The sequence below is a fragment of the Scomber japonicus genome, chromosome 7 (assembly GCF_027409825.1).
Source record: "Scomber japonicus isolate fScoJap1 chromosome 7, fScoJap1.pri, whole genome shotgun sequence".
Taxonomy (NCBI): Eukaryota; Metazoa; Chordata; class Actinopteri; order Scombriformes; family Scombridae; genus Scomber; species Scomber japonicus.
This window is the reverse complement of record NC_070584.1, coordinates 14,180,318-14,206,213: the sequence shown is the minus strand read 5'-3', so window position 1 is coordinate 14,206,213 and position 25,896 is coordinate 14,180,318. Positions and strand designations below refer to the sequence as shown.

At 41.1% G+C, this 25,896-nt stretch overlaps 1 protein-coding gene across 1 annotated transcript in view; it reads left to right on the top strand.

Annotated features, from left to right (window-relative positions):
- Positions 1-25,896, top strand: part of LOC128362208 (zinc finger protein GLIS1) — a 72,575-nt gene that overhangs the window by 33,769 nt on the left and 12,910 nt on the right. Inside the window, exons 5-7 of the mRNA XM_053322951.1 lie at positions 15,546-15,707; positions 19,985-20,095; positions 22,759-22,900. Of these exons, the coding sequence (XP_053178926.1) occupies positions 15,546-15,707; positions 19,985-20,095; positions 22,759-22,900 (415 nt within the window). The remainder of the gene's footprint in view (positions 1-15,545; positions 15,708-19,984; positions 20,096-22,758; positions 22,901-25,896) is intronic.

The following is a 25,896-nucleotide window of genomic DNA, read 5'->3' as shown; positions in this document are numbered from 1 at the left end:
CCTGTCACCGTCTGTACCTGGCTAATATTTTATCAAAAAAAAAAAAAAAGTCAGTTTCTTCCATATGTAAAAGGCTGAATTTGTGGCTCTTAAAAGTTCTGCTACCTTTTAGAAAACATGTTTGGTTCCTTCTCCCCCAATTAAAGCCAGCCCTGGGCTGTAGGGCAGGCATGTGCTGAGGGACATGCGGGCGAAAAGGAAACAACATAATCTCTCTGCAATATCCTGTTGTGTTTCATGCCTAATTCACTTGTTTTTTTAGTTTATTACATTTTTTTTCTTGTGTCTGCATAAATATTAAAAATATATCCAGCAAGAGTAGACCTGACATGGTCCCAGACTTGGATATTGTTCTGCTTTCTCAGAAGCCAGCCCTATGGATTTGAAGTGTCTGAAGGCAGGACTGTGAGCTACGAGGGTCAGAAAATATCCCTCTAAACCACAGAGTCTTCTCTGTGGAAAAGGACAGAGCGTTCACATAGCACGCTGTGCACTTTATTTGGTTTGTTTGGCATAGTTGTTTTGGTCAGATGTGGGAGAAAAATCAACCCATAAAATAAGATCTTTAAAACGATAGTATAGTTTAAATGTTATTAGACAGGGTTACGATGATGTTGTGGGGTGAAGGATTCAGAGTGAAAAGAGAGCGAAAAGAGAAGGTGGGAAATTTTGTTAGAAAGAAAAACCCTGCGGGCACAGTTTCATATATGAACAAATACGTTTTTCTATGAATTCAGTGTTACTATAACATACTATATAATTTAAACATACTGTACTGTAAATATTATCATTATCTTTTTATTTTGTTGGGCTTATTGATTATTATGATATATCACTGGGTATTACACCTATTCAGGCCATTTATGTATGTCATTAAAAAATGTCATCATTTAATAGATTATATAACATGTAAGATATGCAGCATGACAGGCTATGATTTAAAAAGTATTAATAAAAAAAATCACTGCTGTATTTTTAGAAAAATTCGAACAAAAGCAGTGGATTGATGAAGGACTGTACATGGCGATGGTAATGTTTTACAGAGACAGTTTTGGCGTCGATACAGTTTTAAGGATCATTTAAAACTTTATTTTTGCACCTGGCTAAAAAATATTCAAAGTCATGCTTGTTAAGTTTTATGTAAGTAAAGAAAGACTATCCTAATGGTGATTTATGTCTCATTAGTAAGTAAGTAAAAGGTAAACATGTTTGCACCATGCAAGAATGCTCACGCTAATTTTCTAAAATACTTTTTTCATGATTTGATTGAAGTTACAATTTTTTTTCTCCCAGAGCTCATATCATTATATGAGATAATTGACAAATTATTCAAAAATAGCTCAAAGGAAAATTCCTCCATAAAAGGGTAGATTCACATATTTTTGTGTTTCTCGTGTGTTAAAACCAAAGGCGAGACAGAGAGTAACCCGCCCATTTCACAATGATTAAACACAGCCAGCATTAGCTGCTTAATGGGGCTCCATCCAAATACATACACATGTGTGCACACACAGACAAACACCAAAACGCACACACACACACACACACACACACACGCTGACACACTCAGTCAAACCACTTGTTGAAGGAAAGTTGGATCATGAGGCCTTTCTGGAAAAAAGCGTAGATCATGGAATTTCCTCTTTTTTCACTGGTGTGAAACCAGCAAACATATATATTTAGATTTACTAGACTGATTTTTGGAAGAGAGTGGCGAAATCCCTCGGCAGCAGACGTTGAGACATAGAGCGCGGGCCAGTGCCAAGATGGCGTGTGTTTTCAGGGGTAAATGGAGTCTTTTGTGAGCAATCAGCTCAGACTCAGGAGATGAAACAGGGAGTGCCATTAGCTAATTAAAACTGAGGTTCAGCACATGCCCCAACACATGACCCTCTGAATGCCGCCTGAAACTGGAGCCGTCTGGGCACTGGGTGCGGACGGCGAGTGACGTTGATATTAATGTGTTAATACCCGTATGAGCCTCTGACACTCTGGCCTGTCTGGACGATTTAGAGACTATAATCTCTCAGATTCCAGCTTCTGGGCCACTGAGGCCAAAACTACCTGCAGTGGAGATGTATGGAGCTCGGTTCTCTTACAGATGATCGTAATGAGCACTTAGAGAGGCTTAGACATGCGCTTACACACACATGTTGTACATCAATATATTTTCTGCAAAATCTTGTCTTTTAAGGGGTAAGACAATGAAAAGTTGAAGAGCTTTAGAGAAACTCTGTTGATCAAAACACCAGAATATCAGTTACAGTACAGATGTGCAAACTCATGTTTTCATGTAAACAAAATAACCAACACAAAATATTGTGGATCAGGCCAGCTGGTTACTGAGGCTTTACACACACACACACACAAACACACGCACACACACACACAAACACACGCACACACACATAGGGGTCATCTTCATGTTCAGGAAACCAAGCTCCTAAAGTCTGTTAAGTTGACACAAATGCGAAGACTTCATCAGGCCCACATAAGGACCTGTTGGAGTTCAACTCATAGCACTTTATCTGAAGGTCTGGTACCTCTCCTCCCCATTAATTCCTTTTCAGAATTAACTTTGTCAGTCATTCCCTGGGCAAATGAGTTCATCAGGTAGCTAAATAGTGTAATTTCTTTCTACAAACCCATAATCCCATCCTGTGGTTACCCTCTGTCTTCCCGTCAGGTTTGCTGTGCACCGCTTGGCAGTCCGGTCGTCATGCTAATAGTAACACAACACTGTCCATATGTTATATTCGTATGATGAAACTGCTGGCGGAGGGGGCTCTGTGACTGATGTTTTGGCATGTGAATGAAAGTCCTGAGATGGATCTTGCTTGTTTTCCTTGTTGAGTGAGGCAGGCCAACTTCTTGTCAGGCTAAAAAAGCTTTCCAGTCAATCTTTTGCTGTAATGTAGTCCAGTGCTCTCCATCCTCCCAACACCTCTCCGACTCCCCTCTCACATTCTCTCCTCCTGTCTCTCACTATTTATCATTAAGATCTGGATTTAGGACTGCTTTGATACACTAAATACTTACTGCACATACACAATCACAACAGACTGTACTGTACAACTCAGTGTCACCTTGTTCAGACACTGAAACAACTCATGTAATGTGTCATTGACATAACATATATTTAATTTCTTAGCTCTTTGTTGACCATTACCTATTTTAGGTATAAATATTTAGCCTATGGGTTCAGATGTGTTGTAAAGTTTCTAAATATAGGCCACAATCAACTCATTATTGTTATTGATGTTGTTCTGATTTTATTCTCATTTGCCAATTAAAAATAATATTAAAACTAACTATGATCTTAAAAAAATAACAATAATTAAAATATTTTTGAAATACAATGTTAAATGAACAGAAATTAAATAAAAGGAGTATTATATTTTTCAGTGTTTCTCTCTCCAGTCAATAAACATAAATTGATCAACAAGTAAAGCTTCAGTAAAGCCCAGTTTTTATTTTTATTTTTAAAGTTATAAAATGAATAAATTCATTAAGAAAAAATCTTACTTTGCCTTCAGCAATTTTGAGTGTAATATCACTAAAATGAATGAACGATTCACTATCAAATATTGTTTATTTGAAGTTAATATTGTGCAAAATGTTCATGTTTTGTTTTCATATATTTTATTTTAAAATTTAACTTTGAAAAGTTCACTATGGATACTAAGGTCACTTGGGTTTTGAATGTGGTGTTGATGGACACTTACAGTCAAAGTAATGCACGAACAAAAATGGAGGAAATATTTCAAAGATGTAGTTTCATTTACATCAGTGCACACCTTGTATAATTTACTGTTGGTACAAAGTATGTCAGTTTTTTTGTGTAATAATAGCTGCCAAAAGGTGGCACATGTTGCCATGTCTACAACTGCAGGTGTGGGGCTGCTGGTGCAGAAGTTCTGCAACTTGATTACAATTATAAATTACAGCTTGCTACAACAAATATGTACCATGCAGAGCCAAAGGCAGACAAGATAGACAGAAAGGAAGCAGGAGAAACGTTTGCCGTGTACGCTGGGTGAGCAGCCAGCAAGCTGCCATGTTTGGACTCTTTATCCATGGCTTGGATGAGGACATGTAAACTGACTATAGTAGATGTATTTGAATGATTGTTGCTTGTACAAAATATTGTGCACTTCTAGACAGAACTCAAGCTACAAAAGGTCAAACAGCTACAGCTACCTTGCTTTCAACCTCATAACCAGGTATCAAAGCATGCAGGATTTACTACATGTGATACACTCTAATTGCATTTGTCTGGAATGCAATATTTTGAGTTTCCCCATTTCCTCAACATTTAATCACGGTCTTGTATCTGAAACCTGAAGACCCAGGGCTGCGGCTGGTTATACATTGCACAAAGATTGTGTCATAATTGTGTCCCATCCAAAATCTTAATCAGTTTAACCTCTCTACTGAGCCAGATCAGTTTACTAATACATTGGAGAGATGAAGGGGTGTGTGTTGAGGGGGCTGTTGTGGGGATGCAAATCTGGTTCATGGAGCAGAGAGAAGGACTTGTGGAGAAAGTTGTGGGCCTTTTTAGACTTTTTAGAAGATTTTCCTTGGTTGTCAGTGGTCAATGGTAGGCTTTTTGGCTGTATACCGTCATGGATCATGTGCATTGTGGAGGCGTACTTAACTGTTTCTTTGCTTCAGTCAAACAGATAATTATAGCCAAAGTATATTTGTGGCATTTTACGAGGAAAAAACGGCATAACAGCTCCTTTTTTCCTCTGAGGTTACCGTCCTGTCCTGCTCCTCACATTCAAACACTGGCCTCGTTTTGTGCCCAGACACAATTTGTGCCACAGCAGCCACTCTGCAAACATACCCACCAAACAGGTCAGTTGGTAGTGTGTGTGCTGTGTGTGTTTTGAACACAGTTGAATCTCTTACTGCGTGCAGATGTTTGTTTTTGTGTTTTGCTGACTTGTCAGTGTGGCAGAAGGCACTGCGTAGATCCGAGTCCAGAGCAACATCTACCCCCGTCTGCCATCACATCACCCACCAAACAAGCAAACAAGAAGGACATTTATACACACCGGGACCACTTGTGCCTCAGAGCCACACCACAAACTCAGGATGACAGTATCCCTCCACCCAGCCAGACCCACACAGCACCTGAGCAGACTAGGCTGGACCTGCAGTGGATATACAGGAGAAACTGAGTTGCTACCGTGTAAAATAAACACCAAGAGAAGTATGGATAAATTATGTAGAGAAAGACGTCTTTACGTTAAGAGTGTCAAGTTTGAATTATGCGCTGCGGTGCTCTGTGGTTAGTGTGCCAGGTTTAATTTGAAGGATTGAGGGAAGAAGTGAAGGCTAAAAGAAACAGAGCCTGACAGGCAATTCAGCCCTATTGATGTCATCCCAAAAAAAGGCATCTTTGCCCAGAATTATGCATGACAAGTGATTTGGTATGCACTGAATGTGGACTCAAGAGCATTTTTGAAACATTAGCAAGGCCGTTGCACACACACACAACTCAAGTGTTTGTTGCAGGTCAACCAAGCTTTCCAAGCTGAGACTGTGTCTGAGACAGTGTTTACACTGTCAAGGCCTTCAGTGTGTTTCTCAAAATGCCCACCAGAAAGTGAGACGGTGAAGAGAGATCCAGATGGAAAGATCCAACTAGAATATTGAGTCGTGGATTGTGGCGCTGAATGGCACATATATCAAAACAGTGAGGTTGTACCAAAACCACATCTACTGTAATGACTTATGATCATGATGATGATGATGATGGGGGGGGTGAAATTAGAGAAAGAAAAACAGGACCAAAGATCTTTTCAGTGGGACATATAAGGACACGATACACAGAATGATCCAATTTCTTATTACTCTATTTTATGATTGTGTGACCCAGCAGAACTGGCAATAAGAGACTCTGATATTTAAGCCGGGATTTACCTCTCCCCCATAGAGTTTTACACCCCAATGATCTCTAACTGTCTCCAGAAAGAAGCCCTCTCGCTTTCTATTCACTTCTAAACATCTGTTTCACATTCAGTCTGTTCAGCTTTGGAATTAGTTTAACATTGATGTAAAAAGGTTTATGCGGGGTTTAGAACCAGATTGGTTTAGTTATTCGGGCAGAATTACAGTAGAAGTAAGAAGCCTTTAAGTCAGATCATATCCTTTTTTGTTTTGCTCCGTTCCTCCAGCTTCCCATAACAGTAATCTATCACGTTGTGTGTCACGTAGCAGCTGTCACTTGGATCGCGCTGCATCCTTGTCAGAGGCAAAACATCACAATCACCAGTATGCCAATTTTATTTTTTAAGTAATAAAGCCAAGAAATTTAGATTAGGTCATACATGATTTAAGGTTCAACCAGAAGATAAATATTGTATATGGGAAAAAATTGTTGTCTTGTAATGTTCCTGCACTTTAACTGCCAAATTGTGTGAGGCCAGCGAGTACCAGGCTCGGACTCACGTTACATACACATTTGTCTGATGAGAAATTTTGAAGGAAATATTCCATAAATATGGAAACGTTTACTGAAGAATATCAGTGAATAGTGGATTTTTCTCAAGACCATCGTAATTGCACAGGAATGAGGAGTGGTTTTACTCTCGAGTGAATACATATTCCTATAGGACAGTGGGCACAGGCGTGTTAGTGCGGATTGAATTATTGAATATGAATCGAAAACTATATATTGAAATGTGGTGAATTGATTTATTGAAATGTGAATGGATGGTGATGTGTTCACTGTGAATGCCTGAACTGTGATTCGACTTGACACATTGAATGTCTAGTACAGTCTGATATATTGCAACCAGCCATATCCACACAACTGGAAACTGGACCCTGAAACCCGCAGGGAGCTGAAAAGAACACAACCTTGGCAGGCGGAGGAGTGAACAAATCTAGGGGCACCATGGCATCTCAGTTGCACCACATTTCTTGGGCTGCTGCTTTTTTACCCACAAGGCTTTGTGGTCTGGGTTCCCTCCAGAGGGTTGCATAAACTCACTTTCTTCCCCTTCACCCTGCTCATATCCTTGGGCTGGTGTTGATCACAATGCCATCTTGAACTATTGTTTAATTTTGCTGGCATGTTTTCTGTCTGAATACTATAGTGCCTCTGGCACTGAGGCAGTTTGCTTGGCAATTCTCTGGGCTTCTGCAGTGTTTATTTGTTGTCACGTCAGAGTTATAGAGTCGGCCAGTGTATGCTATAGTAGGCGTGAGCCTTTAGACAGCTGTGTCAACTCTTGCCTTGTGTAGACAACGAATGGTTTTCCAAAAAGGGAGAAGGGCTTTAACAACTCTCTACAATACAGGAACACTGACTCCAACCCTGGAATCCATTACATCAAGTTGTCACAAAAGAATTTAAAGCCAGCAGTCCAGATTGAAATTGACATCCACCCTATAACCTGAAATCACGAGTGAGAATGCAACAGAAAGGGGTGTCCCTGTGGTGTTGGGTATATACATTAGCATGAAATATTCTCTGACCGCAGCAAGAATCTACACTTTTGAAATACTCCCTCAAACACTTTTCACACTGTTAGAAAACAGCTACTCACAATGTGCTTTGGCTTTCTGGTTAGATGCTGTGGTTTAGTGGTGATGGGTTTTTTTTCTTCCCAGAGCATGAATGGTTAATGTCAGGATTTGTTGTCAGAGCAGGGGCATCTTTCCAGAGCTGTGGCAATGTCTGAAGATGCCAATTTCTCCATTACCGTGCAGCCTCAATAGACCAAAATGAAATGCAGTCTTAAGGCTTGTTGCATTTGAGTGAGTAATGTGACACATTTTTGTGTTTTTTTTTCCTGGACAGCTTTTACGCTGGGAAATTAAGGAAATCACAGTAGAATTAGACAAGGCAGGTTAAGGTAGATTACTCCATAAAAAGAGACAGCTGGAGCTGCTATCACGCAAAGACACCCGGTTCAGCTTGAACCCTTTACGTTTATTCTCAAAAAAATGTCTGAAATGCAAAAGCAAAAATGCGACTGAGTGGTGGAGTCACAGAGGATGGAGAAAATGATGGATGGTGGTAAAGATCCAATTAAAAGACAAGCCCTGAGCACAGGCCAATCATCACATTGGATTCTACAGAAGTTTGACAAAAGAGCAATGAAGGGGATCAATTAAATATAACATTTTTGTTATTACTGGCTGTTGCTGAATTGGCATCTCTCATCCCTCAATGGCACCAATATAAAATGCGAGTCACAGAGCATGTTGAGGTATATAACACCCCATTGTTGGGCTGCAGCAAGAGGAGCTTATTGCCAGAAGGGGGTAAAAGAGAGAAGAGTGAGAGACAGAGAGAGAAAGCGAGAGAGAGAATGGATGCAGGTGTGAGTGAAAGGCGCTGGACAGATTGAAGCCCGGGTGTCAGAGGACGCCGTAGCTCATGGACCCGTCAAACAGGATCCTGTATTGACTGCCAGTAACATCAGTCCAGGCGCCGGCTCGGAACACAGATCATGTTTAGGATTTTCATTGCGTAACCCCCAGTCTATCTTTTTCATGGCGGGCTCGGATTTCGTCAATGGGTTTATAATTAATGCCTTGATGGTTACTAATGGCTGTGGCAGTGGGAGCTTTGTATTGCACTCTAATTAGCCATTATAAATTGTTAGGATTGCTAGTGAGAATAAATGCACTGTCATGAGACAAAGTGGGATGACTCAGGAGCTTTTCATTGAGAATGAGAGGTCATAGGATCATGTCTGCTCACTGAAGCAAACACCTGAGCCAGCACTTCTCATATCCAGTAGTTATTTAGCCGATATTCAACCCTTACTGCACAATAAATCTTCCTCAGCCTTCAGTTTTACTGTCTTAAGAAAGATATTATGGAACACAAAAAAACCCTTTTCAAGAGTGTCTCAACTGAATACACTCACATTCAAGTAAAGGCTGCAGCATTACATGGTTAAATTAATAGAATAATAACAAAAATGTAATGTTAAATAAGGGTCTTGTTTTTAAATATTAATACAATATTGAACAGTATAGTGAATTTGTCATTTATTTCATTTATATGTTTATTGTTTCTAGAATAAATTGTGTCAATTTAAAGCTGTGTGACAATTTAAAAAAAAGATTTTATCCTTGATACTCCGCACTAAAGAGACATTTTCATCTTTTGCTCATGCCAAAGCCTTTCTGTAAGAATATTATATATACATATATATTTATATATTATAATTATATTTTTAGATTCAATAAATTTGAGTCAACCCATCATTTCTTGCTTGGGTGTACAATGACTGTATAAGCTAGTCAACAGAATCTTAAATGTTGAACCAAATAAATAGTTGAATTATTGAGTACATTAATCATCAAATTTACAATGATGCTGCCAATGACAAAGGGGAGCTGCTTCTCTTATACCAGATGCAAAATATTGCATGAGCATTATATTGGTCATGTTTCAATAGAGCCATTAACATTAAGGAGACCAGTGTTTAAATGACAGAAAGCCTGATTAAAGCAGAACATTTTGTACTGTTGTAGTTTGGGTTTTGTTGCGTCCAAACTCTGTTCTCTCTCACTGAGAGGAATTATGGATGCCATCATAAACATGATCCGGTGTTTTTTATAAGCTGAGTCTCTTTCAAAGGCAGCTATACAGCTGACCTGTGTTCATACAGTCAAAAGTATATCTGTATGAAAATGATTTCTTTACACCCTCAGCCTTTGCCCAGAACGAAAATTTAATATACTGGGGCAACAGGGGAATTAGACTGGAAGTAGGTTTGGCTGCCTGATAATTCTGCATGATAACACACAAGACATATCCTTTTCCCTGTCCGTCTTTGAGAACGTGACCCTGTTTTCCTTTTTCCCTCAACCTGGTGAACCAGTAAACCCCAGGCTGCCTGGTTTAGGGGGAAATCACATCTTAACTCTCTAATCTGATGCAGGGCTGCAGAGCTGGTAGACATTTGAATGAAGGCCTCTGAATCACAGCAGGTTAAGTGCTTCCATGAAGCCTCACCATGTTGTTGTGCAGTCAGTCTCGCATTGTGCCAGGCCTCCACCGCAGGAGCAGGGGTTCAGATCCATCACTGCACTTCCTCCTCAATCTTCAGCGAAACAGTCTGTGAGAGGAACAAAACAGCTGGGCTGGCTCATTATGTGAGCAGCCTCATTTAGTCATCATAGGAATGCTTCCTGTTGTGCCATCCACATCGTTTTTAATCTGGCCCCCAAACTATTCAGGCATGAGTGCAAAATGGCTGTTAAGAACAATTTCTTTAGTCATTTACATGACTACTTCCTCCCACCAATTTATCAGCTGAGCTCTCACTCTGTTCGCTTGTTCATTCGCATCTGGACAACACTCCCTTGCTTCAGTCATTTGCTGTGTGTGCTCATATCTCACCATTCATAAATCAAGGCACCCCAAAAAAATATGCAAAATGAAATAGAAGTGGGAGAAAACACGCTTCAACGAAAAACAAAGCAAGTGTGTGTGAATATGTCTCTCTGCTGGTCTAAGAACAGATTTCTTTAAAAGTCGAGTGCTATCTTTGATTCAAATTAAAGCCCTATTCGCAACAGATGAGGCTGGCTGCTAAAAGGGTCGCGCTTCGCAGTGGAAATGATATGTGTAAACTATGTAATGCGAATGTTTTAGCCAAGCTGTGTTTAATTTTGTATCCTGACGAAGCGCATGAGAAACCTGCCTCTCCTTAGCTGTCTCGTTGAATCATATGGATATAATTTCATCCATTTACGTTTTTCTGCTCTTTGCTGTGGTTGCCACAGGGCATTTGGAAGCAGGCAGATTAAATGCACATGTTCCTCCCATCCGCAGCCGGGGCACTCTGCTCCACAACCTCCCCTCCGAACAGATCCTGAAGTGTTGGTGGTTTTCCTCATTGGTCAGAGCAGAGAAAGACACCTTGTGATAAACCAACTCATTCCACAACCACCTTTTTTTTCGTACTTATAAAGTTATATAGACTGCTTTTGAGCATTGGCACTTTATAACATGTTTTATTTGGCTACAGGGTATTTTTGCCACCAAAACTCAGCCCTTCAGCGTGTCTGTCAGGCTTGGCAGTAAAGGAGTCTGGATGTATTGGGTAAAACTAATCACAGTGAGAAGCCGGTGGAGGCTCTTAGGCTCTGAGAACCTTTTACTTTTATGGAGGGGCCTCTGAACATGAGTAATAGTGAATTTCATGCTAGTTAGCAGCCAAACAGTTGAATCTCATCTCGCCATCATTAGTCAGAGGCCTGATCTAAAATTACTGCCCAGGGCCATGCAGATATACTGTGTAGGTATTGAAGGAGATATGAAAGGATTACTGCGCATCTGCAGTAACCCCAGAAAAGCCTGACTGGCAGAGAAGATCCTGGAGCTCATTCTTGGGGGAAAAAAATACTCCTGTAGGTGATGAACCTCTACTTAACCTCCAATTCTCTCCTCTTTCTCCATTTTTCATCTTATTTGCTTTTAATCAGATTTCTGGCCCACATGTCAGCAGCCATATTTTCTCCCAACACCCAACCATAACGGCTGGTTTGTTCCCATCATCAGCAGCTCCTGTGGGTTGCTAATGAGCCGCCGCATGTGAGGAGAGCCGTACACTGCTGCCTTTTAGCCCCGACACTGTTTTGCCTTTTCCCCGCCAGTCAGGAGTCATTTCCCATGAAGGCCTCAGGCAGGCCTGCACCTCCACCAGCCTGCATGCTGGGCCCATAATCTGTCTGTTGTGATCAGCTGCCTGTCCACCCTTTCAACCCATTCTCGCCCCCTTCAGCCATGTCAAGACCCTGCTGTCATCCGTAATGTTTACCGAGCTACTGAACCCCCCCTACTCAAGAGTGAGATGGTGTCAAACGGGGGTTCAAATCCTTCCACACTGCCAGTACCTCTCCCCTTGTGTGGTTATCTGCCGGTTTACCTTAGACGGAGGTTTCAGAGAGGAAAACTAAACATGTTTAAAGCAATTAATGTGATTAGTGCCCTCTAAACTGTTTTCATAGATAATATCAAAGGTAAAATCAATCCTGTGTCAGAAGCCATCAACCACAGCTCTCTGTTTATACCATTTTAACCTTGTGTGTTCATTACTTTCTAAACAGTTTATTCCTATTTTAGACAACTTCTTATGGTCCATATAGGGAACATAGTGACATTTACCATTTTATAGGCTTTTAAAAGCATTTTAATTTTAATATCGGTCAGTCAGCTGCCCACATCCACACTGTTAAATGACTTTCACATCATGTAATAACAGGAGCACTACTCTGTTTTAACTGAACAGCACTGTATGCCTCAGAAACTCAAAACGAAGTAGATTTTTAACAAACTCACTGAAAGAAGTAATTTTAACCGTTGAGTTAGCCACGCTAAAACATCTTACTCTAGCATAACATTTTTCATGCAGGGTTTCTGGGTAATGTCCATGCCCAGAGGTGGCATTGCCTATTGGCTTCCTAGCAGGCAGGAAAACCTCATTCTCAGCCGTCTCCCCGCTAGTCGAGCTCCCACAGTAATAATACGCTCTACACGATTAACACGCTTTCCTCCACGGACCCCTAACTATAATTTAGCCTCAAATTTGTAGTGTGGAAAAGAAAGCAATGAAAGAGTGATTATTCCCTTATACATAAATACACACATTTGGAACGTCAATAATAGCAGTTTGTTTTCCAAACTCAAATGCTCGGCGCCGTATTTCAGCAGTCAGCATGGACCGTATCTGTCATGGCTGCTATGGCGGTGTGGATGTTCTGCACTGAGATTTTTATTAAACTTTCCCACCCTCACTGCCTCTCCTGTTTCCATCCGAAACATTTGATTGGCATGACTCTAGAATAATATGTTTCCGCTGTACAACGCTGTGTGATGTGAACTCTGTCTGGACTGTGTGTGTGAATACATGTGTGTTGATAAAACCTGAATGATACTGTCTTCATACTATGTTCCAGTTTAGTGCCTCACTGCAAGTCTCTGTGTTGCTGTCTAGTAGAGTAAGTGAAATATTTGGACTGTGGTCACTTTGGACATTTTCTATGCATTTCTCCTGAGTGCTCAAACTTGTCTTGTCTCACACCAGACAATACACATGTCCAAAAATAGCTAATAATATATTGCTCTTGCATGTAGCACTGACTGTTGAACCTCAATACTCTTTGAGTATGAAATGTGTCATTGAAATGCTCTGCCAGATTCCTAGTTTATTTATTCTCTGATCCAATATTTCTTAACTAAAATTATCTTTTAAAAAAAAATAAGTTTAGAACATATTTATTTTAGGTAGTTTTTGTACAGCTGCTTTATGTTGAAACCAATTTAAATTTGAATGGCATAAAAAACACTACTTGGATCTGACAGCAACGTAAATACAGGCTTTTAAACTTCTATAATGTAATGAATGTGTATCTTGACTTACTTGATACTTGATTGAATTAATTATCTTCATAAATATTTTAAATACTGATGCATTTGAGAATTTTAGCTTATTTAATTCATTAGAAACTGAGGTTTTGTAGAAAGTAACATGTCTCTATTCCTTCATTAAGTGATGAATTTATAAAAAGGAATTACTTTTGTATTGGTACCTAATTTTAGGCGTTGTGTTGGCACCAATGATACATACTACGTAGACAGTAGGACTTACAAAATTAATCCAGAGTGTTGTGCAGCTAAAAGACAGCAGATTAAGACTCAAACTGAGCCACAGAGAACAACACTCACACACAAACACGCACAGATCAGCCTTAGTCACCCAACCCGGCTCTACCATGACTGGCTTAGGTTTCGCCTATATTAAATGGAACCTCAGTGAATAGAAGGCCCTGCCTGTGCTATGTGAGTGAATGAAGGAGACCAGGGATGAGCATTGAGCCCAGATGAAGCTGAAGGCCCATTAGAGGAATGGTGTCACTCTCTCCTTAGCCGTAACCTGACCTGTTGTAAGCAGGCTTCACTAAAGGTCAGGGTACAATGGACAGTACAGACCGCAGCGCCTTCCTAACAGTTTGTGGATGAAGTTGTATTTGCACTAAGGTTAGCGTAGCCCTTTGCCAGACATTGTTTTTGGTAAGATTTAATCATGGAGGAAGCTGTTAACTTAAAATATACTGTCTGACATTTTAGGGAGAATTTTAGAGTTTAAAGTTAGAATTATAGATATATTTTTAACCAGACAGAAAGCTTTCATTTCCTGTTTGTCTGTTTTCATCTAAGATTGAAGACTGCTCTGTTTCAGACTTCCATCCAATTCTTTGTTTCACACAGTTATATTCAAACATTTGTTGCTTTCAGTATCCTTCCACATTTCTTAATAGATGAAATCCTACACATACACATAGTTGCTTGATTTAACTTCACCAATTTATAACACTGATTATTTAAAATGTGGCGGCTCTTTTATCCTTCCATCCACCAACTACTTCTGTCTTCACTGTCATCCATCCACCTGTTCTGTACACCTCTTCTTTATGTACCAGCCTTACAGCCGTGCATCTGGAGTCCCCAGATAGGATGACAAGCAGGTGGCTGTCCAGAAGAAGAGCCAGAGGAGCTCCTGCTCCTATTCTAGCCTGTGACATTTAAGTTGTCAGTATTTATTGATGTCAACATGCTGCTGAATACTTAAATGGGACTAGATCTGGAGTGATATAAGCAATGTTGAACTATGCTTCCCATACTACACCCGCACATTTAGTGACTCTTTATACAGTGGCTCTTGTGGGGAGGCTTGACAGGGGCCACCTCATCCACCAATCGGCTGCTTTTTCAGCTTAAGAGCAGGAGTGGACATGCGAGAAGCCTCGTGAATCATTCATGTGTTAACAAATCTGTGGTGCTCATTGGCTGAGTGGTTGGGATCAAATGGGCCAAGCTGGGTCGGATATGAGCTTGTTTACAGTCACTGTCACTTGTCAGTCTAATGTGCTATAGACAGAAGAACACTTATCTCATGCTATGCATTACAGCCCATTAGCTGCCACTGTACGGCACACTCTAGTTTCCTCCTGCATTTTTGAGGCAGGTGTACTGCCTTGCACACCACTGTCTTTCAAGTGGATGTGCCTTTCAACAAAGGTCTTTGGATTGGCCGCGTAATTCAAGAGCCATGGAAAAAATGTTGGCGATTATACCACCCATGTTCTTAAGCATCTCTCACTTTTCCATGGCCAGTGTGCTGAATATGTGGTGTAGAGTGAACTCCTACAGCTGTACCAGTGATCAAGGGCACAGAGGGAAAGAGTGGGACAGCTTCTTTCTGAGTCACAGATGTACACATATACAGAGCCCACATTGTAGCAGAATTTACCAGCCTTGCACTCATTGATTTCTTTTTTCTGTGTGTGTATGTGCGTGGGTGTGCTTCTCCGTGTGTATGTGTGTGTGCATACATGTGGGCGTTTGTTTATTTCTCTGTGTGGTCTTGTCCATACCTGTCTGACTGCGTTTGTCTGTGTGTATATCTGTGTGTACATGCGTTCCTCTGTCGTGTGTGTGTGTGTGTGTGTGTGTGTGTGTGTGTGTGTGTGTGTGTGTTTGTGTCTTCCCCCCTCCACAGTTTGAAGGCTGTAACAAAGCGTTTTCCCGTCTGGAGAACCTGAAGATCCACCTGAGGAGCCACACAGGAGAGAAGCCGTACCTGTGCCAGCATCCTGGCTGCCAGAAAGCTTTCAGCAACTCCAGTGACCGCGCCAAGCATCAGCGCACTCACCTGGACACGGTCAGAAACTCAAAGTCTCTGCGCTGTCTTACCTCACAAGGTTTCACCAGAGTAGGTTAATGTGTAATGTGTTCTTGGCCAACAGTTAAAATAGTCTGGGTGGCCGGCAAGTTGCAAAAGGACAGTTGTTTAAGACTGTTGCTATAAATATTTGTGTGTGTCAGATACTGGTTATAGCTTCTCCAACAGATTAGAATGGAAATTTTAAATATTAAAAAACTTGAAAAAAGAATAGCTGACAACAAATTCATGTGTGAGTGCCTTTGCTCATACTGCTGTACCCCCACCTTACTTTTACACTGACATTAAAAACTGCACCACCGTCCAAGCCTCAATGCCCATTTCCACATCTTGACAGTGTTAGATTTTAATTAGCTGTCAGTCAGTGAGCATTCTCACTCTCGCTACACTGGCACTGACACGCCACAGATCATTAAATGATCAGTACCATTAGGCTGACTCGCAACTTGGGCCATAACAGACTTGGATCGGGGCTGCAAGCTCAGACAGAGCGTTGCCTGTTTCTCTGACCTGTGGGACGAGGAAGGAAAGGTTGAGTCAGCCATCGTTGCCACTCTTCATGTCTCAGTAACCTCACCAATACCTCACTTTATCACCATCTGTACGCCAACACAGCTTAGAGGTAAATAAGTTGCTTTGCTCATATTCTGTATTTAACTACAGCTGCGGTATTTGTTCTTTGTTATACTTAAGGGAACTTTACAGTTTTCTCAACTACATTTTAGGGTTATTTGCATCAACTATCTCAATACATTCACCACCTCTTAATAGCTCTATGTTTAACATCAATACTAGGTACTTAAAGGAAACACACTCACCGGCATTGGTCTGGTCAGGGCTTGAAGTGCTTTCAGCCTAGTTCCTAATAAGGCAGCTCTAGCTCTACCTGAATTTAATGAATTGATGAAGCCAGTGTTAATATAAATACAAGTATCAAGTTAATACATTTTGCACTGCTGCCATAGAACTGTATCCAGTCAAGTTAAGTGAATTTATCCATCCATGCATCCATCTTCTGCCACTTATCCGGGGTAGGGTCGTGGGGGCAGCAGCCTAAGCAGGGAAGCACAGACTTTCCTCTCCCCAGCCACTTCATCCAGCTCTTCCTGGGGCCAGCCGAGAGACAAAGTCTCTCCAGCGGGTCCTGGGTCGTCCCCGGGGTCGCCTACCGGTGGGACGTGCCCTGAACACCTCACCAGGTTAGCGTCCGGGAGGCATCCTAACTAGATGCCCAAGCCACCTCATCTGTCTCCTCTCAACATGGAGGAGCAGTGGGTCTAGTCCGAGCTCCTCCCCGGATGACTGAGCTTCTCACCCTATCTCTAAGGGAGAGTCCAACCACCCTACGGAGGAAACTCATTTCGGCCGCTTGCACCCGCGGTCTTGTTCTTTCAGTCACTACCCAAAGCTCATGACCATAGGTGAGGGTAGGAACGAAGATCGACTGGTAAATCGAGAGCCTTGACTTTCGTCTCAGCTCCCTCTTCACCACGACGGATCTGTGCAGCTCCATCCTTCCCTCACTCGTAAACAAGACCCAGAGGTACTTGAACTCCTCCACTTGGGGCAGGATCTCATCCCTGACCTGGAGAGTGCATTCCACCCTTTTCCGGCTGAGGACCATGGACTTGGATTTGGAGGTGCTGATTCTCATCCCGACCGCTTCACACTCGGCGGTGAACCGATCCAGTGAGAGTTGGAGGTCACGGTCTGATGGAACCACATCATCTGCAAAAAGCAGTGACCCATTCCTGAGGTCACCAAACCGGACCCCCTCAACGCTCTGGCTGCACCTAGAAATCCCGTCCATAAAGATTATGAACAGGATCAGTGACAAAGGGCAGCCCTGGCGGAGTCCAACCCTCACTGGAAACAAGTCTGACTTACTACCGGCAATGCGGACCAAGCTCTGACACCGGTCGTACAGGGAACGTATAGTTGAAACTCTCTGACAGGAGACTCTGCCAGACCCAGCAGACCCTCACTATACGGTTGGGCCTGCCAGGTCTGACCAGCATCCTCCCCCACCATCGGAACCAACTCACCACCAGGTGGTGATCAGTTGACAGCTCCGCCCCTCTCTTCACCCGAGTGTCCAAGACATGCGGCCGCAAGTCCGACGACATGACTACAAAGTCAATCATCGAACTGCGGCCTAAGGTGTCCTGGTGCCAAGTGCACGTATGGACACCCTGATGCTTGAACATGGTGTTCGTTATGGTCTGTGACGAGCACAGAAGTCCAATAACAGAACACTGCTCGGGTTCAGATCAGGGGGTGCGTTCCTCCCAATCTCCAGGTCTCACTGTCGCTGCTAACGTGAGCATTGAAGTCCCCCAGCAGAACGGGGGAATCCCCAGAGGGAGCACTCTCCAGCACCCCCTCTAAGGAGTCCAAAAAGGGTGGATACTCTGAACTGCAGGCACCAAGCCGGGGGGCAATAAGTATTGCCACTCCTGCCCCACACCTCTCACCTTTGACAACTCCAGAGTGGACAAGAGTCCAACCCCTCTCGAGAAGAGGGGTTCCGGAGCCCTTGTTATGCGTCGAGGTGAGACCGACTATATCTAGCCGGAACTTCTCAACTCGCGCACCAGCTCAGGCTCCTTCCGCACCAGAGAGGTGACATTCCACGTCCCTAGAGGGAATTTAATTTGGTTTATATACCCCAAAATTAAAAATTTGTCTCAAGAGGGCTTCACAATCTCAGCAACCCTCTATCTTTAGTCCTTCACTTCAGAAAAAGAAAAACTCCACCAAAAGAAAAAAAATAGAGTGCAGAAAAAGGACATCCTTCCAACATGCATTTTGAATCATTCTCACTGAGTGATTATGGAAAATAGCAAAAGCTCTTTTTTCACTTTTACTTTGTATGGCAGCAGTCAATATCAGTTAACGTTTAATTTCACAACTTTTTGCAAAACTTCAACTCGTTTTCATTATTTTCATAATATTTATATTTCCAAAATATTTTCCTGATGTGTTTTCCTGTATTGACCTAATACATGTTTGTTGTGAAACTTTTACCTAAGTAGAAATCTAGTGGACTTGTGTTATTAAATCAGTTAAAGATTTTATTCCACCGCCCACTCTTTCCACAGTAGGCCAAATGATACAGCTAATCGGGGACCCCGATGCTTATGGCTTCACATTAACACCCCGCTAAGGCCTTCGCTTGCCTGCCAGTGCTGCCAAAAACACTTAAGAGGAAAATCATTTTTGAGCTTTAATGATATTTATTCTACACAGAAGTCATGCTTGAGGTTTTTTACTCAAGGTTCTGCACTGTATTGGGTGTGTTGCTTGGCAAAACAAACATGGCGGAGATGAGTGGCACTGTAAGCGCCTTGGAATAACAATGGGTTATTTACAGAGAAGGTTGAGGTATAGAGGCAGAGCTATTAAAGACGCATATCCCCTTACACTTTAATGGCCATCTTATATTCCAGAGGATGAAAAAAAATTGCTGTGAGGGAAAAATCCTTCAATCAGCGAGCTACATGCTATATTTGCTTGGTTAATGAGAGGAATGTGAAATGATGAGGAAACTCCATGACAGTGCAGTCGTTTTACAGATGACATTTCTGTTACAATAATTGTCTACCTCCCCCTACACGACCAATCTATACCTGTATGTCAGCACACACACTGACATATAGATTGACAGTATGGAATAACACTGTACGACTTTAATAAAGATTAACTCTATATGAGCCACAATATACAAATGAGTACATTTCTTAACAAAACAAAAAATGCTCAAGTGTACCAAAGCCAAACATGGCCAGTGGTAGTAGTATTTTAGGTACATCTTAAGTATTTATATTAAATATGCAGTATTGATGATGTCGGTAGCGGGAGTGAGGTTTCAAGGGAAAGGGGAGGGATACCTACATGCAGCATCAGGTGAAACAGAGGCTAACAAAATGAAACTCTGTCTTACAGGGAGATAATCTGGTATTCAATTATTTTATAATTGATCAATTGTCTGTTTCTTTTCTTGCTTTTCCCCTCTTCTTCTTACTTCAAATTCTGTGCCTTTCTCAGCCAAAAGGTAGGACTTACCCCTTGCCTTTACTTTAACAAATTTCATACTTACTGTATATTAATTTTGCTCCTTAATTTCACTATTTATTTCTGTGGTATCTTCTTTATAGCTGCCCTGCTTTTTTTGCTGTATGTATGTCCTACTTATAGTAAAGTGAATTTAAATCTATTTAACACTTTAAACTGAAGTATTTCCTCTCTGCTTGCAGAAGCCATATGCATGTCAGATCCCTGGCTGTACCAAGAGATACACAGATCCCAGCTCCCTACGCAAACATGTCAAGATCCACTCAGCCAAAGAGCAACAGGTGCGTAGAAAGGTAAGACAGTGGGAGGAAAATGCAATGAAAAAAACTATACATAGCCCTGTGGTGGTGTGTTGTTGAAAGGAATTTTGTCAGAAGCATATTGTCAGTTAAAAGAAATTTAAAAAAATGAAAGTTGCTTAAAGTCAAACTTGAAGTATAAAAGTATATTTTTACATTTTATCATTTACAGTATCATTCTTAATTTTACAGTAGGTATTACAAATTCTAGTGGACATAAAATTGGGTGGTTCTGTGTATAATGATATACCCTGCTCAAGAGCTACTGTGCATCTTTTTCCTAGTCAGCGTCCATTGTCATCTTATTCAAGTCAATACAGTAGAGTTTTACAAACAGACCACTTGATGTAATCTGTCCTGCTATGATGCACATTATCCACAGATCTAGTTGGTTTAATTTAGGGTTTGGAGGCCGGAGGTGGAGAGGAAGGGGGCTTTGAGAATTGTTTCCCCGACAATAGATCAGGTTTGACCACATTTCATCGTGTTCATGGTCAAAAGCCCATTCTTCCCCTGACTGGAAGAGGGTAAATAACAGAGAGAATGGGCTCATTGTTGTGGAAGGGGCTGGATAGTGGCAGGCTGGATGATGTGTGCCTTTGCTTAGAGTCGTAAAGGGAAACATATGTGTGCTTGTAGCATTGTTAATAAGCTGTAGTGCGGAATACCCCAGTGGCAAGATGTTATGGACAAATGTCAAACAAACGCTCTTACTACACTCTTGGAGCAGGCCTGTTAGGAGTGTTGCTGTTGGGAAAACAGAGCCCCAATTACATGTGATGAATGTTTTGCAGGGCACTCATAAGGATCCCCAGGAGGACATGTACATACGCATTTACTGACATACAGTATCTAGGTGTGAAATCATAATGTAGAGGATGCCAGCTGTAAAACTGTTGAGAAAAATCATGTTGAAAAGTTCGATTATTTGTGGCCTTTAATGATGTAAGCCACAGATAAAGTTATCTGTCCACTTGGCTCATTGCTGTCGATAAACTCTGTGGGACTAATTAGAAGATAGATTGTCATGATAATGTTGAATAATATCAGGTCTCCAACCACACACACAAAACATGGAATTCATTTCCAAGGAATAACATAGGATGGATTTCTTGACGGATTGACAGACTGAAAGCTTTGGAATCACAATGAAGAAAGAAGATCTTGGTGAGCGAAATTGGGCTTGTCATCTGTAACTGCCGCACTTTTCTTATACTTAACTACTAATGTTCCAAATGACTCACAGCAAGTGCGCCAGTTTTTTTATTTCCCTTGGCATCATAAAGTAACCATTTTCACTATGATATACTAGAATCTAAATATTTCAAGTCAGAGCAATATGACAAAAATACATTTTGATTTTCTGATGCACTGAACCTACTTAAGATTGAATAATTAGGAGCAGATTTTGCCAGCTGTTGAAATAAATAAATAAATTAACTGTTTAATTCATTTTGACACCCAGTGACTGCTTTGTAGCTAACTGACAAAGCTAACATTAGCTTGCTAATATCTATTGACGCATATTTTATTGAGGAATAAAAAAGGTCATGGAATATGTTTGATATATCTGCTCTAACACTTCATAATAATAATGTGAAGTGGGCAGAAATATACAATATACCACAAAATGTTTTGCCAATGACAAATGACCAAATGCTGTACATGTCACCCAGTACAACACTCACTTATGTGTTTTATTAGTTTGTGGTCAACAGTGGAGGTCTATATGGCATAGAAGAAATAGCTATTTTAAGTTTTTCCTACACAAGCTGCACTTGATTTAATTCATTGTTGGCATTGATCTTAGATTAATGGGATTTGCTAAGGATCAGAAAAACATGGAATATCTAAATACTCATCTGATATTGGGGCCAAAGCAGATTCCATTATGACTTTTGGCAGAGTCCCATATCTCTAATGGGTGTCATTCTTCTGGCTAGCATTGCTGCATTACGCTTTCTCTCTGCCTACTGCTGACATATAGCCGTAGTACTATCCCGATCCCTGTCTTGACCAAATTGTGTCTTTGATGGTAAATCTCCTGAGAAATGGAAAGATGCGGCTGTTAGTGGAGTCCTGGCATGGTCCTCAGTAACTGGAATGTTTTATTGCAGATAAATCCACTGATGTATACAACAGAGGTCAGCTGTTTCACTGATCCATGGGGCAGATGTCCCATTTCTCCAACTGACATTAGTTTCCTTAGGTTTAGGTTTCTTCTGCATGGCGTGTGATCGACTCTCCAGCTGAAATATGTCTTCAGTTGCCCCCATTACTGTTGGCAATGAGAGAAACAGAAGCAATCTTGCACTGGCTCTGAGTTGGTACAGTGTTCATTTATCCACCATGTTCAATGCCAACGCATGACTCAAAAGGGAGTGTATGATCTTTCCTCTGGTTCTCCCTGACTGATAATGTATTCTCATTTGCTGAGTTACTGTTTCAAATTAACATTACAATCACATTATTGCAAAAAGGAAAAACATAAAAAACACACCCATAGAGTCCAATGTACAAATAGGCAAAACTTGAGGCTGTTTTTGTTCTTACTGTAGGTTGTGTAATCTTGCAAACCAGATGGAGCTCCTACTAAATAACAAAACATAATTTCTTGTAAATATTGTGATGTTTAATCCCATGTTTGTGATTGACAGCTTCGGCCGTGCCCCCACCTGGAGCCAGATGTCTTGAGTGACTGTCTGTCCATGCAGCACCTCCAGAGCTCCGCCCCTACACAGCACCTCTACAATGGCAAAGATGGACGTTCTCCAGGACTGGGCCAAGACATCTTCACAGGTGCACACAAGATAATGCTTTGTCATCCAAAACCCAGATAATATAACCTCTTTCCCTTATGAAAGCATTAAGTAATCTGATACCCCTCTTAATCTTTTTTACACCACCTTCTATTTGCTACATTTTTTACAAAGAAATCTTAAATATAATTCTAATGACAACATGAATTCAGTAGAAATATATTTTAACAAGTAACACCACATTATCATTTGCTTTGGCTTAAATACAAAATGCCACATGACACCGGTAGTAGCACCGTCCTCTGTGGTTGAGCAATTCAAAATGTGAGTGCAAGAGACTGGCTGCGTTTCAAAATATCAACGGCCAGGGAGTATTTGTTCCAAAACAGGAGAAAAGGCCAGCAAATGAAGCCTGACCGCCAAAAATCCCAACACCTGGCAAAGCAATCACCGAGTCATTGTGGTAATCAACAACCATGTCAACATTCCTGCAGATGTATTCTGATCATTTTGTGCTTCCAGGCAGTAAGAATCATACTTACGGCGCCTTTGGTCAAACATAAACAAATAAATCTACTATAAGTAATCTTTTATTGTTTATATACATGTTATATCAACATTTTAGTCCTTGGACTGAAATGTTGCTATTGTATTGTTGGTTACTTACTGTAAGTTTAGCAGGAAGTGTTACAACCTCTCTCTTTTGTTTGTTTGGTTTTTATTCCATAGCCATATCAAGTTAGTCTGTCGAAGACTGCAAAAACCATTAACAACCACCACAAACGGAAACTTTTATTCATCACATATGGCCTTTAAACTTCCATTTCTCTAATTGATGAATTTGACCGTCACTAAGAGTCAACACCGTTTTGGATTGGGAACAAGAGAGAGATAAATAGACTATAACAATCTTGAAGACAAGAGAGATGCCCCGCAGCTTCCTCAGTTTATGGACACATCTGTCCTTGTTTTCTGCCTGTACCTCTTCCAGGCTTCCCGTCGCTCTCAGTTATTGTTGCTGGAACTCAGTGCACCGTTGATGACTGTGAACGCTCAACTTGTCTTTGAATGTCGAACCGGGCCTTTGAGTCTTGGCTTTCTACCCTCGGCCACCCTCTGTTTCTGAGCTTGCTCTCTTGTTTTAAATGTTTGAAAGCCCGGAGGATCTCGCTCGCAAGCTGATGCCAAAGCATTCAAGGATGCGGTGTTATTCAAGGCCAGCAAAGATGTTGCAGGTTGGCATTCAGGATCTTAATTTACATGAGTTTCACTTTGTTCCAGGGCCATTAAGATGCATGTAAAAGGTGGAGCAAAGAGGGCAGCCATCCCATCATTAACACTTGTGGAGCAGAAAATGAGTCATGCTTCCAGTCAGAGCTCAACTTGTTTTCCTGTTCACCAGTTAGACGTCTGCTCTTATTCACATGGCTAAAGCAAGACTTACGAGAAGCCCCTCTCTGTTTTATAGAGTGCAATTAGTGTGTTCCCCGATTAACCAGAGGAAGGACTCATCATTGTTTTTAGTGCAGAGGTTTGCATGTTCCTGCTGTTATGTTGAGTGTCTGATATGCCTCTCCATCTCCTTCTCACACAGAGCTTTCTTCCTGAACTTAACTAGAAGCCTTTCAGAGCCAATCCATAACATCCACAGAACATAATCCTCCACTAACTCTTAAAAGAGCGCCCTCATATCCTCTCACCCTTCCACTGCAAGGAACTAGCGATGAAATTGAGGCAATCACAGCCATTATTTGTCGACTGTTTTGCCAGTCTGGTAGCAGATGTTGGGGCTAAAGGGGAAAACATTTAAGGTCTGTGATTGATGATTTGGGGGTAATGAATCAAGCTTGTAACTATTTCAGAGTGCTGTCCGATCAGGCCTCGGCATGCTTCCACTTGAGAACAGCTGGGCCTGAAAAAGGCAAAACCAGGAGCACCGATCTTTTCTCTTCCTTTCATCTCCCCCTGTCTTCTCCTCTCATTGCTGGTAACCTCAGACAGTCAGCACGGTGCTTTCCTTGAGGATGCTGGGAAATAAATCAGAAGATAAACGAAGCAAAAAATACGGAGAGTAGATGGGATGTTTGGAGACCAAAATTTAACTTTCTTAAAGGAATACTTTGACATTTTGTTGAATACAGTATGATTATTCATTTTCTGTCTGACAGTTTGATGAGAAGATTAATAGTGTTCTCATGTCAGCACAATAAATATAAAGCTAGAGCCATCAGCTAGTTAGGTTAGCTTAGCGCAAAAACTGGAAACAGGGAAAAAAATGATACTAGCTCCGCACAAAGGTATTAGAATACACTTACAAGCACCTCTAAAGCTTAGAGATGCTTGTAGGTGTATTCTAATTAGTTAACAAATTATATCACATTTGTTTGATACAGTCAGTAGAACTACTGGGAAGGTCAGGTGTATTACAGCAGAACTGTAGAGTGATATTTCTAAGTGTAGCTCCATAGACTATTAGACATATGCACACTTTGCTGATTTTCTCTGTTTTACGTGATTGCAAAATAAATACCTTTGAGTTTTGGAGTGTTGGTTGAGCAAAACCAGTTTTTTAGTATAAATTTAAAGGAATGAATAAATAGAAATAATCAATAATGACAATAATCATTAGTTGCAGCCGTAGTTTGCATGCATTCTGAAAAGGAAAAATGAATCAGTTTTGAAACAGCACAAAGCATTGTCAACATGCCCCCCCCCCCCCACACACACACACACAAACACACACACACACACACACACACACAGACCACTGAATCAACAAAATGTAAATCAAATGTCATGTAGAAGAACACAATGATCAAAAAGTGAAAGACAAACACTTTACAACACTGAATCAAGGAAATTATACCATTCACTTGTGGTGCACATTTTCAGTAGTGGGTAGGGACTTGGGGAAAAAAATGTATTTATATGTCCTTGCCTTTATGAACCGTAACTGTATTATCTCAAGTAAATAAGTTTAGTTTCCCATAAAAACACTAACACTGTTATGTACACATATCGTTGGAAGTATGATAA